We start from the raw sequence: 13931 nt of genomic DNA on the forward strand, positions 1-13931 counted from the left end.
GGTACTTTACTTTCTCTAGAGCTTTTTTGCAGAAGAGTGGCAAGAAAGATCTCCTTGCAGGAAGCCTGGGGCTCTCAGGACAAGTAAATGGACCGTTAGGAGCATTCCCACCTCTCCTGAGTCCCAGAGCATGTGTTTCTGAAAAAGAAGAGGATATAAATAGTCTGAGAAGAATCTCTGAATCAAGGGATGCCTTGTCACCCACTTGCTGTCTCAGTTTCTGCAGCTCCTCTTGGCACCCTGCTGCTGGGCTGCGACGTGCTAGGTGCTGTACACTGAGTACTAGACAACATCTCCAGTTACCCAGGGCAGACAACATGTGCAGAGAACAGCCTAAGCCCCATCTGGAGAATAACCCCAGGGCAGTACGGACCAAATAATTGTCATAATTGCTTTTTTTTCAGGGGAAAGACCTTCAGCATCTTTAACGATAGAGATAACTAAGAGCCATAAGAGACACCATGTAATCAGTTCCAGGCAGCCACTCCTAATTTTAATCAAACTGCCTCCCTGGCAGATTTAACTCGGCTCATCTGCAGCATTGTCCCCTCCCCATTCCCAGCATGCCCTGGCTGCTTGAGCTGGGTGATGTTTTGCTTCTTCACAGCTGCCTGACAGCCAAATGGGGCTGGGCTACCAACAGCTCATGGCTGGTTTTAGGGAGCACGTAGGGGATGCATTGCACAGCAAAGCATGTCTGTGAGAGGGACCATGCACATGCAGAAGGAGATTGGCTTCTTCTGCCATGCACACAGGTTGTTGCAACAGCTTCAGGTGGGAAGAAGGGTAATTTTGTTGGAACCAACTACTGCAAGACCTCCAAAAGGTTCTTCGTCTACCCAGCACAGCTTCGAGCTTCGTTTTGGCTTCAGCCCACCCCGGCTCACACTGTGGCCCCAGGGAAGCAGGCTGTGTCAAGAGCCTAATGACTTTTCCTTGGCCATGGGCTGGCTGGGTTTGGCCAAGTACAGTGCTGGGGATCCAGAGGGGAAAAGTGAAGTGAGGCCAAGAGAGAGCAAGAAACAAATGCAGTCACAGGAAGAGCAGGGGAAGGAGAGGAGCTACAGAGCTGCAGACCAGCTGGTCGGTACGTGACCAATGCCAGCAAACATGGTACAATGCCTTCTCCCCAAGCACTGGGGCTGCAAACCTGCCAACTCCAGCCAAGACTGAAGTAAAACCTCCTCTTTCGGGGAACAAATGACTGCCTCCAAAGGGGTTGGTTTCTTTTTTAGAAAGAAGATCCACAATTAAATACTGAGTCTGCCACAAAGGTAACAAGCTGGAGAACATTTTCTTCTCTACCTCAAACAGACCTTTATCCCCCAAAATGAACAAAGTAAAGCAGAAAGGGGTCCTAAGTATCACCCAAACCTTGCTGTTCCACTGTGGAGATGCCCAGGTGTAAACCCAGAGTTGGATCTGTGCAGACTCACATACAGCACTTTATATTCATCTTGGAACATGCATTGGGATGAGTTTCACATCTGGGGGACCTTTTTTATTACTGGCAGGGTCATTTTAACCTTTCCTTGGGAGCTGGTAACTTTCTAGGCTGCCAGTTGCTTTAAATGGGATTACTTTGGCATTAGGATGTGATTAGCCTGAACGGGTGATAAGTTTAGCTAAACGACTTGTCCCAAGGCCAAGTCCCATGGAGCCCTCACTCACTGGCAGGGAGCTCCAGCACCAGACAGTTGTGGCTGCAAATACCCTGACCCCGCCACCCAGGGATGGATCTTGCCCCTCAGAATGGGGCCCTCACCTATCAGCACGTGATGTGAAGCCAGCTGAGCACAGCAAAAATTGTGAAATAAAGGCAGGGAAGAGATGGTGGTGGGCAGATGCTGTTTTTGGGGTAAACCTTTACGCCCTCTATCAACCCTTCCTGGTTTAGGGTGAACCAGAAGCAGCACAGGATTATACCAAGGATGAGGGCAAGGGAAGTTTGAAGAAGAGTCTCAGGCAAAGCTAGCACAGCTGAATGAATCTGTAATAGGCAGGATGCTTCTGGAAACACAGATGGGTATGCTGAGCCCCAACAAGCTCACTGCCTCTCAGCACTGAGAATTTTTGGGATGCCAGAAAGGGAGATGCATATACCTGTCACTACCAGTGTCTCGTGGCTCCCTTATCTGCGGACTCCAAAGCTCAAGGTGGGGGAAAAATAAAATGCAGCCTCCATCAAGCAGGCCTTGCAAGTTAGTTGAGAAAAGGATTTTTTTTCAAAGTTTCCACATCTTCTGAAATAAAATAAAATAAACAGCTATTTCTTGCCAGGCTCTCATTTAGCGTTTTAAGCCCAAGAAACGGCCATTTCTGCCACTGTGCGGACAGGCACCTCCTCATTCCATGTAAAATTGACAGCTGCTCCCACAGCTTTAGGGATTTTCATCTCCTTCTTAAGAGTCCAGTTTATTATTTATGAAATACTTTGAAGCCGATCTGTTTTTATGCTGTCTGTTTCTTGTCCTCCTCCATGGGCTGGAGCTTATGATACATAAAAAGGAGGTGCCACTCTCCTTCTGGTAGAGAAATAATGTGCTTTTCAGGAAAAGTTTTGAAGATGTGACCCTTGGACACTGATCTGCCTCGGAGGGATGTGCATACCAGATCTTCTGGTGGACCTAATCCTGCTGTGGATGTTCTGGCGCGGCTATGATCAAACTTCTGTGGCTGCCCTGGGCTGATGGACATCACCTGCTTGGGTACTATTCCAACAAAGATGCTGAAAAGTGTGTTTGCAGGCATCACCCAGCACATCAAAGGGCCAGTGAGGTCTCCAAAACCAGAATCTTGCTCTGTGCTCTTCTTGACCCTCTATTTGTGTGTGTGTGTGTGTGTGTGCTGTTTACAAAGTACTTTCTGCAGTTGGTGAGTTGGCTCTGTCCCAGATGAGAAAGACGTTTCCCAAGCTCGCTGGAGACACCTGCCCATAGAGGTACCTGCAAAGCTTGTTTCAACATTTGTTTTTTGGAATGTAAACTTGTTATTTTGCTCCAAGATGACATTGCAGTGACCTTTAACTCTGGGGGTATGTGGGGGGGTGAAGTCTGGAAGAAAGGGTGTCAAAGGCAAACAGCACGTTTGCAGCTTACTGTGCTGGAACTTCTCAGCTGATCCAAAACAAAGCTTATTCTTCATGTTCTGAGGAAACAGCCTCAACTCAAGATGAAAGCAAAACATTTGAGCAGGACACACTTTATGGAGTAAAAATAAAAATCCATTTTTTAACTGCTTCTATTTTTACCAACACCACTGCTAACCACGGGCTGCGAGACCCACAGCACCACTAACCCCAGCAACTCTGCAATTAGGACAGTTGTTTAAAGAGGGACAGTAATATTTAACTGGTCCCTACCACCTTGGTGGATCAGGTGAACTGTACTGGGGCAGGGACATTCACCCACTTCCCATGCCGAGATGCCACTGTCCCCTCTGGTGCAAGGTACTGCCACCTCCTCCCCCAATACCTTGGCAGGAGTGAAGCCATAGGAACCCTACATATTTCACTGGGAGGCATCTCCAAAACCACAAAAAGAGCAGAGCATTAGGATGGCAAATTAAGGGAAGAAATTACTTGTCTGCAAAACAGCTGTAGGGGTGAGAAAAGCCTCTGCATGCTCACTCTGCAATCACCCATGGCAGACTAGCCTAGACAAAGGGACTTTGCAAATCTGAGATGGGGGACAAGTTCCCAGAGGATTCATTTCCCTTAGAGGGGTCTGCAGCAGCACTGGCATTGTCTGTAGAGCTTCCTGGAGTCCTAAAGGGTGAAAAATCACTGTTCCAGCTGCTTGGTGCTGATGGGAGCAGGTAGGACAGTTGGGGGCACACAGCAGCAGGGCTGCCCTCCACACAACCTGCCTCCCCAGAGATCAGAGGCATGGATTGCTCCCCCAGCCCTGCAGAGCCACCCACAAGGATCCCTCTGAACACCACACTGGGTCACCTCAGGGCCCTGGGTTTATCCCCACAGTGCACAAACAACCCTGGGGTGAATGTTTGTGGCACAGACCCCCAGACTCTGAGCCAGGGCAGCAATTTTGCCTTAGCAAGACAGAGACAGTGAGGGCGACATGATGTCGTCTTCCAGGGAACCCTTCACCTTCACCATTCCCACTGCCTGGTCTGAGAGGCTTGGAGAAGGGCTGCAGTGATTACAGGTCTCTGCACTTCCCGCAAAGTGACAGACTCTTGCTGTTGGGACTGCTGCCTCCGCGGCAAGACACGGCAGCGAATTCCCAGCTGTCAGATATGCACAGCCCCAACAGAAGGCAGCTCATCACACCGGGGCATGGTGCCGGTACTTACCCGTACATCGCTTCCTAGGGATCCCTGACTGCTCGCTGCCTCCACCAGAGATGGCTTTTCAAGCACATACAAAATAAGCACTGCTATGTGTCCATGTCCCCAGCAGCTCTGTCCTCTCCACCAGGGGTGTTTCGGGGCTACGAGCTGGCTGTGCCCCGAGCAGCGTGTGTCCGTGGGCAGGAGGAGGAGACCCAGCACGTCACCGGAGTGTTTTCTCAGGCACCGCGACTGACGCGTGATCAGTCAACCCTCAGGCCGGGGTGTGCCGAGGCAGTGGCAGAGGGCCGAGAGGCGGCTGCCGCAAGCATCGCGGCGGCGCAGAGGGCATGCGCCTTGCCGAGCCTCGGCTCCCGGAGTGGCGGGATTCGGGCTGGCATCTCACCTCCCTGCCAGGTGAGTGGAAAGGGACGGCTTTTCACTTCCTGCATTCGCAGGGTCTCCAGAATCAGAAACAAATAAAAACCAAGCTAGGGCTGTGTTGGGTGTTCTTGCGGTGATTTTTTTTCCTTTTTTTTTCTTCCCCAAGTCTTGTGATTTAAAGTAGAGCCATGATTTAGCAGAGTAATGAGACTGCCTTGAGCAACAAGAAACAAGCAGCCCTGCTGCTACTGGTGGGTTTGTAAGCCAGGATTAAACAGCACTGGGCACCCTGAGGATAAATCCCAAATCCAAGGGAGCCACATGAATACAAAGCTCATCTGCAAAGTGTAGACATTCTCACAGCACCTTGCTTCATCTGCAAGAGCAGACAGGAGATTACAAGATGTGGCATTAGCTCTGCCCAGCCTTAAACACTTTCACACGTATTGTGGGAATTGTCACTTTATAGCCTAATTATGTCTCTTGAATCTGCCAGTGTCAAGTGATGCTTCAAACCCATTTAGATACCACATCCAGTGTCTGACCATGAACAAAAAAAGCCACTGAGAGTCAATTCTGACAGCAGATGACTTATTAACACTCCTAACAATTCCCCTTTTACAACACCATCTTTCACACTGTGCTGATTAGCAAGAAGTTCTAATAAGCTGGGTTTTCACTTTCACTTCACTTAACCCTGTACATTGCTTGCAGAGCTACCAGCTCACTACTAAACCACTTCCAAGGGCTCTCACTTTCTCCTATATGGAGTCACATCACAGCATCTGAATTTGTTTGAGCCTCAAAGATTTGTGCAGACTTTAAAATAAAGTGATCTCTCTTAGTCCACTCATACCAAAGAGCACTGGACAAATGGGAGAGCAAGTCCAGTGCTTTCCCTTCAAGGACATCTGTGTGTCCACCTTGGAGATGCCCTACAGCTCCTAGGAAAACTAGAGGCAGCCTGTCCCTTAAGGAAGCTAGAAGCAGCCGACATCAAAGCCACAGCTCACAGCACTACCCAGAGCCCAGCAGCAAGCTCCTTGGCATCTGCAAGGGTGAGTAGCTCTTGGAGAGGCATCCACTAAAATCAGCCAGTTCATGCCTGATGGCAGCAAACGCAAAACACCAAATACAAGTTGTTCCACAACCAAATACAAGTTGTTTCACATGCCAGCATGCTGGGATGGCATAAATCTCTACTTTCAAACCATCACACCCCACAAAAAAAAACCCTGAAATGCAATAATTTCACTGCTCCCACTGAAAGAGCCAGAACCAGCCAGGGACATGGCCCAGTAGGCAGGCACATGAAAGCCCAGTGCAAGGTATCAGTCTGCCCCAGCTTATTTCATTTGCCATGTGAGATACACAGATGAAAATATTTCAGTGTCTTTGCTGTTGTATTTTGGTCCCTCAGCCCAGTTACTGCTGTGACAAGATGTGCTTTGTCTACCCTATCACTCCAACAGCCTCTTTCCTCAATGTTCCCACAGGTGTTAATCTCACTCCCACTCATCTCCACCCTAAAAGACAAACCACCCCACAGTGGGACCTGGTGACCAATTTTGTCCCCCTTTTCAAGCTTATTCAGTGCTTTGGGAGTGCTCAGCATTTCAGATGCTGAGACAGGTTGAAACTTGAGCCCATTCCAACACTCAAGCCCTACAATGTGATACGGGGAAGAAACGGAAACCTAAGCACATCCCTCTGGCGTGGCCCCTGCGATTTTCCAGACACCGAGTCACCATGAAGCTCCAAGTGCTGGCAGCTCCAGAGAGCAGCAGATGGTTGATGACGTTGGGCTGGCAACTCAGGACTGAATTTTTGTCTGTATCCAGTGATGTTGGGCCAAATCCAATGGTTGTCCCTTAAAGTGCTCTCTGGCATCTCTACACATCTGGCAGATGTGTAGATCCAGCTCTGCAGACACAAATCCCTGACCCTCATCTCCCAGGGGGCTGCAGGTGTCTGCTGAGATGAGCACTTGCCCTTTGCCACTATGAGTACACAGGATCACAGGGGATGATAGGATGTTAGGGGTTGGAAGGGACCTCTGGAGATCTTCAAGTCCAACCCCCCTGCTGGAGCAGGACCATAGAATCTAGCGCAGGTCACACAGGAATGCATCCAGATGGGTCTTGAAAGTCTCCAGAGAAGAGACTCCATAACCTCTCTGGGGAGCCTGTTCCAGTGCTCAGTGACCCTCACAGTGAAGCAGTTCCTCCTCATGTAGAGGTGGAACCTCCTGTGTTGTAGTTTACATCCACTGGCCCTTGTCCTGTCATAGGGTGCAACAGAGAAGAGCCTGTCCCCTCCCTCCTGACACCCAGTGCTCAGATATTTATATGTATTTATTAGATCCCCCCTCAGTCTTATCATCTCCAGATTAAACAGCCCCAGGGCTCTCAGCCTTTCCTCATAAGGCAGTTCTCCAGGCCCTTAATTGTCTTTGTAGCCTTCTGTTGGACTCTCTCAAGTAGATCCCTGTCCCTCTGGAACTGAGGAGCGCAAAACTGGATGCATTATTCCAGGTGGGGCCTCACCAGGGCAGAGTAGAGGGGAAGGAGAACCTCCCTCGATCTGCTGGACACACTCCTCTTAATGTACCCCAGGATCCCATTGGCCCTCTTGGCCACAAGGGCACATTGCTGACCCATGGATAACTTATTGTCCACCAGGACTCCCAGGTCCTTCTCCATGAGGCTGTTCTCTAGCAGATTGCCTCCTAACCTGTACAGGTGCAGTTTAGTATCCTGAGAGGGAAAAGGGAAAGAAGGATTTGTGCTCGGGCTGCTCTTTGCGACCGCTGGCACTTGCTAATGGAGAGATTGTCCTAGAAACTACTCCAAACCCACCCCAAAATATTGCACAATATACTGCTGTCCCGCTCTGTTTAGGATGGGAGAGGGGATAACAGAGATTGATTGTCACTCCTCTGGTGGCCAGCCCAGCTCTAACCCCTGATATCTGCTCGAGCGTTCATAGCCAAACGGCTGTCTAGCAGCAAAAGCTGAAGCTACACCTTGCAAAGCGGAGCCCGGAGGCACGTCCATTAATCTGCTCCGGACAGCAAGACTCCCAGCACATCATCTTAAGAACTTAGCGGCCGCGCCACGCGAAGCGGGAAGGTTTGCACCTCAGGATCGGGGCGCAGGTTTGCGCTGACACCCCGCTTCCCTCCCGCCCTTCCCTGCCTGCCCCTCGCCCGCCTCCATCCCCGCCCGCCAACACCCCAGTCCTTCCGCGGCCGCAGGGCTGCTGCATACTTCTTCGGGGGGAAGCTCCAGGATCCGGCAAACTTACCGGCGGTGCCGGGCCATGGCAGGGCTCCGAGCGGCACCAGGGATGAGGCGGAATGGGGGCACCGGGAGCGAGGCCGGGCGCTGCCGTTGACCCGCGACGGTTCCGGGGTTGAACCCCGCCGCCCCGCCCCGGCTCCAGCCTCGGCTCAGCCCGCCCCGGCGCGATGAGCCCCGCTGGGAGATGTAGTTCTACCTAACCTTGCCTCGATGGTCCTCGGGCTGCGGCACCACCAGTCCCGGCGCATGCCGGAGGGCCGTTGAGAGTGCTCAGGGGCACTTGGCGCCAGGGCAACCTCTGGGGCCGTGCTAGCTTTTGGCACTGGTGGCGCTGTGCGGGATGCTTTTGGGCCAGGATACGGTTTTTATGCCTATAGTGTTTGGGGTTTGTTTTGTTTTGTGTGTGTGTTTTTGTGTGGGTTTTTTTTTCCCACCTCCCCCTAAGCAAGGCTGGGGCGCCGTTTGTTGTGGACACAGCGTGAAGCCCCTCGGGAATGTCGAGCCCCAGGTGGCTCAGTGCTGGAGCATCCCGTCTGTGGGGAGGGCAGCCCCATCTATGATCTGCAGGACAGGTGGAAGGCCCACCTGGTGGTGTTCCCCACTGACCCTGGGCTCCCAGGTCACAGTCAGAGAAGGGCATTTCATCTCTTCATTATGTGCTGCTTTCAAATGTCCCTCCTCCTCTAGCTCGCGTTCGTGCTTGGTATCGCAAGTGGATGGCACCTCTTCCTGGATGAACTTGGCAGAAGCAAGCACGTCCTGAGCAGCCCGGCACGAAGCCGACAAACACGAGTATTAACGACTGCTTCTATTTCTGGCTGTGTTACTATGCTCTGAGTGCTTTTCCATGTATGCTTTCTTGCTTTCCAGCTTGTGGGTGGTGGCAGGGTACTGCCCCCTAGTTAAAGTGCCCACTAAGCCAGCAGTCACTGAAGTTTCTCCCCCCTCCCCAGAAACTTCCCCAGCCTGTAGGAAAAGGTTTAAGGAGAACAGTTGCCTGAACCAGTTTTAATGAAAGCTCATCTTTGCTCTTCAACGGCGACCTGGAGCAAAGAAAGCCTCTGAGGCAAACTCAGGGTGGATTACGTAGCTGCTTCTCTGGACTCCTCCTACCTTCATGAAGTGGGATGTGTTCCACCTAGGAAGGCAGATAAAGTTATCAGCCATGAGAGGATGAAACCCTGGTGAAGAAGAACAACAGAAAACAGGATTGCTCAGGGGTGAGAAGCGGACATGTGGTTGCACCCACCCACTTTGGGCACTAAGACCAAAGCAAAGCCTGGCCAGAAGACGTGAAGCTTCCTGGCACTGCCATCTCAGCAAGCTGCTTCCAGCAGGTCTCCCACCCTGCAAACACCCACTCTTTCTTGCAGTCTCATTTTCCTAAATTTTTCATTACCAGAGCCATGCCAGTCCAGGAAAATCTGCCTGTATCTCAGTGGAGAAGAAACATGTCAACAAGGCCTGGGCATACGGACATCTATGGGGAACCCAGAACTGCCTGTTTGATCTTGTTGCTGTTTGGCTTTAGCTTCTGGAATTGGGAATTTAAATCCTATTACACATTTTCTGCAAAGCCTGATGCCTCATTTTGGCCCACTGAGGGGTTGATGCAGCAGCAGAGCGATGATTAGGCTGGTTGGATAGCTTCCCCTTCCCCCTTGCTGCTTCCCCAGGGCTGAAAAGAGCTGTCTCAGCAATGGAGGCACCCTAAAGGTAAATACATGTGCTGCCCCATCTGCATTGGGTGGACAGGGTCGATTATTGAATAACCAACAGTGTGACCAGGGAATAGGTTCTTGGATAAGAAAAACAAACAGTGAAAACAGAAAATACAAGAGCAGCACAAGAAACACTGATGTGGACCCACAACCTGGGAGACACTAAGGTAGCTGGGCTCATGGGTACCAAAATGTTTTCAGGTGCTCTACAGTCCCAATGACTGATGGATGGGACAAGACATAGAAACAGAAACACCTGCCTTGGGACTAAATTTGGCAACTATTGCTCCAAGGCCAGCATTGCAATGGTGTCCTGCCTTCCTTGGTCTTACACACTTAGCATGTGAGATAAAGGCGCAACAGCTGCATTGCTGTCTGCATGGGCACTGTGATGGAACCTGCTACCCTTCAGGTCTGCATCATCATTCCCGGAAAAGCCCTCTAAGCAATCTGCATGAAAGCCTAATGAAAAAAGAGCCACGGTCTGTCTGGCACTAGGAAAAAATAATAGGCTTTTCCCCCCTGGGCAGCTGGCTCTGAGTGCTTCCTTCACCGAATCTAATATGGCTGAATCTTTTCACCTAGGAAAGGTAAAGGAGTTCGGGGAGTATGGCTGGCGGAAACGTGTAGATGCACAGAACATTGCTCTGGGGCTGCAGCTGCAGCATGGAATACTCCTGCAAAAAACAGAGCAGATAGGGTGAGCGGTGGCCTGGAGGACAAGGGAGGCCCATCCCATCTGAACTTTTTTTAACCTTACAGCCTTCTCTCCTTGTCTGTAGAGATGCTTCCTGGCAGAAGTCCCATCTACATAGTAGTCCAACCCTCGCAGGCAGTAGTGGCGCCCAGAGCAGAGGCTATAGTAGCCTTGTAAAGGTCCCCTTCCCATCATGGTGTACAAAGGCACCTTGTGCAGCATGTTGCTGACCACCTCCTTGTCTGCAAGTGGAGGGATGATGACAGTAAGGGTGAGGAGGAGCAGCCAGCCTGTCACCTGGACACTAGCATGGCACAGACACAGTTGCAGCCAGAGTGCGGGGACAGGGTGACGGTAGTTACCAGATGGGCTGAGGTAGGTGGGTTTCACAATGTATGGCACGGGTATGCTGTGCAGGAAGTTCTCCATCCTTGTCTCCTGCAAGAAGCGATGACAGCCATTGCAGGATTGCAATGCATTTGCTGCAGAACCTGAGGCGCTGGCAGCACCTAAGCCAGCTTCAGTTTTGGGGGGTGGGGGAGGGCTATTGCGGGTAGACTCTACCTTGGGCAGGAGTGGGAGGTAAGAGGAGTGCTTATTCCAGGCAGCACTGTTGTAGGAACCTGTTCTCCAGGTGGCATATTTGTCCTCCTTGATAAAAATTGGATTGTACTTCTCTACAATGCAAAAGCAACAGGCCAGGATGTCCTGTGGTGCTGGGGTAGCAAATGGGTGCAGCTGGACAGTCATGACTGTTCCCCTGTCTCCCCAAAATGCAATGCCATGGGGCCAGGGGGCATGTCAGAGGTGCTGACATGGTGCTCCTGAAAGGACTTGGCACTTCCAGCCTTGGTAGCTGGGTACTGTCAGGTGCCAGGAGGGTGTTCCCCAGGCAGCATCTGCCCTCGGGGGCATTTAAGGGGAGAACCCTCGGGACTTGCAGGCAGTGCTGGGACTGGGACATTAACTGTGCGGGGATGGGAACAGGTGGCTGCAGCAAAGCCACAAGTGCAGATGTGGAGGGAGAATCTCTTCGCCCACATGGGGGAGACACATGATACAAAAGGGGGATGAACAGAAATGCTACTGGCACCCTCAGCCCAGCTCCATGGGGATGTGCCCTGTGTTACACAGGGGAAGAGCTGGGATTTTGTCAGTACCTTCAGACCTGTCCAGCCAGTACTTCTCAGGCCTGTAGGCAGTGGGCTCAGTGAGGTTCCTGTAGTACGCCTGTGCTGCTGCCTGCATCAGCTGCTCGAGTTGACCTTGGCTTGATGGATTGTGCACTGGGGGCACTGTTAATCCCTAAAGACAGTGGGAAGTGGGGAAAGACACCCAGGCCACATGGCAGCATCTGCATTTGTGGCCATCAGGTTGGGAAGGGAGTTACAGGATCTACAGCTGTAAAAGCCCAAGAGACTGGGGTCCTGCAAGGAAGAAGAGGGCCCTTGTTGTGTGAGCCATTTTTGTCCCTGTACAGTAATGACATCCCTGTTCCATGCCCTCTGCTGCCTCCCTCATCGTAATGCACATGCTAAGGAGCCTGAAAGAGGAGCCAGCTTGCAGCGTGCCAAACCACAGAGCCCGGATGCTGCATGTCTCACAGACATCCCCACAGTGAGGCCATGGCTTCTCATCCAGGACCACAGCTAGGAGAGGGGTTTTCAGTGCTCAGATCCACCCCTGGTCCTTCATACAGTACCCGTGGCATGGAAGGTCCCCCACTTGGAACTGCGTGCTCAAACCTATTGATGGACAAGGCTGATGTGTGAGAACTTGCAGGGGTGCACACTAGCTGTGACAGGGTGCACTGCAGAGTACATCTCCAGGGGAAAAGAAACTGGTGAAACACAGGCCATATGTGGGGTGTCAAAAGCTTTCCTAATCACAGTCCATATCTGCCCCACCACACACATGTGCACTTACCTCTGTCACAAACGTGTTTTCTCTCCAGAGTGTCTGTGCACACTCCTTGATGGGCTTTCTGACAGAGCAGGGTGGGCGGTAGGAGTCAGTGTAAGTGCTTACAGGGGTCTTGAGTTTTTTGGAGAAGAGGAACATGGTGCAGCAGCCTGCTGGGATGACAGTGCCTGGATTCCAGAGAATTCCAGGGAGGCCCCACTGCTAGGCAGCACTCTGTGAGGCTGGGGGCTTGCAGCCCACAGAGTAAAATGGAACTGGCCTGATGCCCTGCTCTGCCAGCAGGGTGCTGGGTGGTGCTTATGTGCTCAGTGATGTCACAGTGGGGGAGCAGAGACATTTGGTGGCACTCTGTCACTCCCATAGCACCAGTCTGGTTCTAGCAACTGCTGCCTGTATCCCTTTATGGGCTGTACCCTCCTGGTTTTGTTCCGGCGTGGGGCTTCCTCTTCTCCTGCGAGCAATTAAACCTTAACAATGGTAGGAAACAGTTTCAGCTGGTCTTAGTCAAGATAATTTTGGGAGGTGAAGGAGCAGTGCTTGTGGCTTTTCCAGCCCCTCTACCCTGTATTTCCTTGGAAATCCTGCAGCAACTCAGCTGCATGCACTCAGCATCACATTAGTTCAGCCAGCACCCAGGGCACAGCACCAGGCACTGCCATCTCACCTTGCTGGGGTAGCCAGGGGAACTATTGCCTGCTCTGTCTCCTTAACTAAAAAGCTGGATTTAGGTGATCCTGTGTAGCTTGTCTGCGCTTTTGTCCTGATTGATGAGCTCTGCAGTCCAAGTGAGTGATCCTCATCCATCTTAGTGCAGAGAAGCAGCTGAGTTATGCCAGGGATGGGTCTTTCTGAACTGGGTTTGCTTTTCCCTGAGCTGGGGAGTTCAGCAGAAATCCTCGCCCCTGCAGAAATCCTGCTCTGCCCTGGCTTGTCACACAGTAGCAGCTCAAGCTCCTGATCTGGCCCCTCTGATGCCATATTTTTGGAGATGACTGGTGAAGACCTGTGTCCATCTTGGCAGGGTGGATGCTAGCTAGCAAGGTTTGCACAGCACTGTTTGCTGTGGGGGGTGGTGGAGCGGGCACCCAAATGCCTCCAGGCAAATGTGACTGGTGTTGTTCAGGGATCAAATTGTTTAGGGATAAAATGGAGAAAACAAGCTGCTATTGATTTTCACATGCCACCAGTCTTTGTTGAGCCAGGTTTGGGCTCTCTATCAGCCCATGCTTCTGCTGGAAACCAAGAAGAGGCTTGGGAGAAGGACATGATGGTGCCCAGCCCCATGCCACCTCTGTGGCCAGCACCCTGGGGTGGTGCAATGGTCTGCAGAACGGTGCAGGCCAAGACTCCCAGTTGGAGGGGGACTAATCCTGTACCAGACAGGCTGTCAGCATGAGCCACTGGTACCTGCTGATTTCAGCATCCGTGACTGCGTGAGGCTCAGAGGAGATGGTGCAGTCCATATCCTCTCACCCTGGTTTGCTGCAATAAAAAGGCTGGCAGGCTGGTTTTTGTATGTATGCTTTTTAATATCATTAATTCTGTTACACTACACACAACTAGTAACAATGATAAATACTGCAATGGAAATGTTAAAAAAAAATTATACATTTC

At 51.5% G+C, this 13931-nt stretch overlaps 1 protein-coding gene across 1 annotated transcript; it reads right to left on the reverse strand.

Annotated features, from left to right (window-relative positions):
* Positions 1-9008: 9008 nt before the first annotated feature.
* CZH9orf24 (chromosome Z C9orf24 homolog) lies at positions 9009-12455 on the reverse strand. The gene is made up of 7 exons (XM_054397519.1): positions 12321-12455; positions 11555-11699; positions 10959-11071; positions 10757-10832; positions 10453-10636; positions 10279-10374; positions 9009-9114 (listed from the first exon to the last, which is right to left on the reverse strand). Exons 1-7 carry the CDS (start codon positions 12453-12455, stop codon positions 9009-9011), a joined length of 855 nt encoding a protein of 284 aa, XP_054253494.1.
* Between the last annotated feature and the right edge of the window lie 1476 nt (positions 12456-13931).

Source organism: Indicator indicator, chromosome Z, assembly GCF_027791375.1.
Source record: "Indicator indicator isolate 239-I01 chromosome Z, UM_Iind_1.1, whole genome shotgun sequence".
Lineage (NCBI taxonomy): Eukaryota > Metazoa > Chordata > Aves > Piciformes > Indicatoridae > Indicator > Indicator indicator.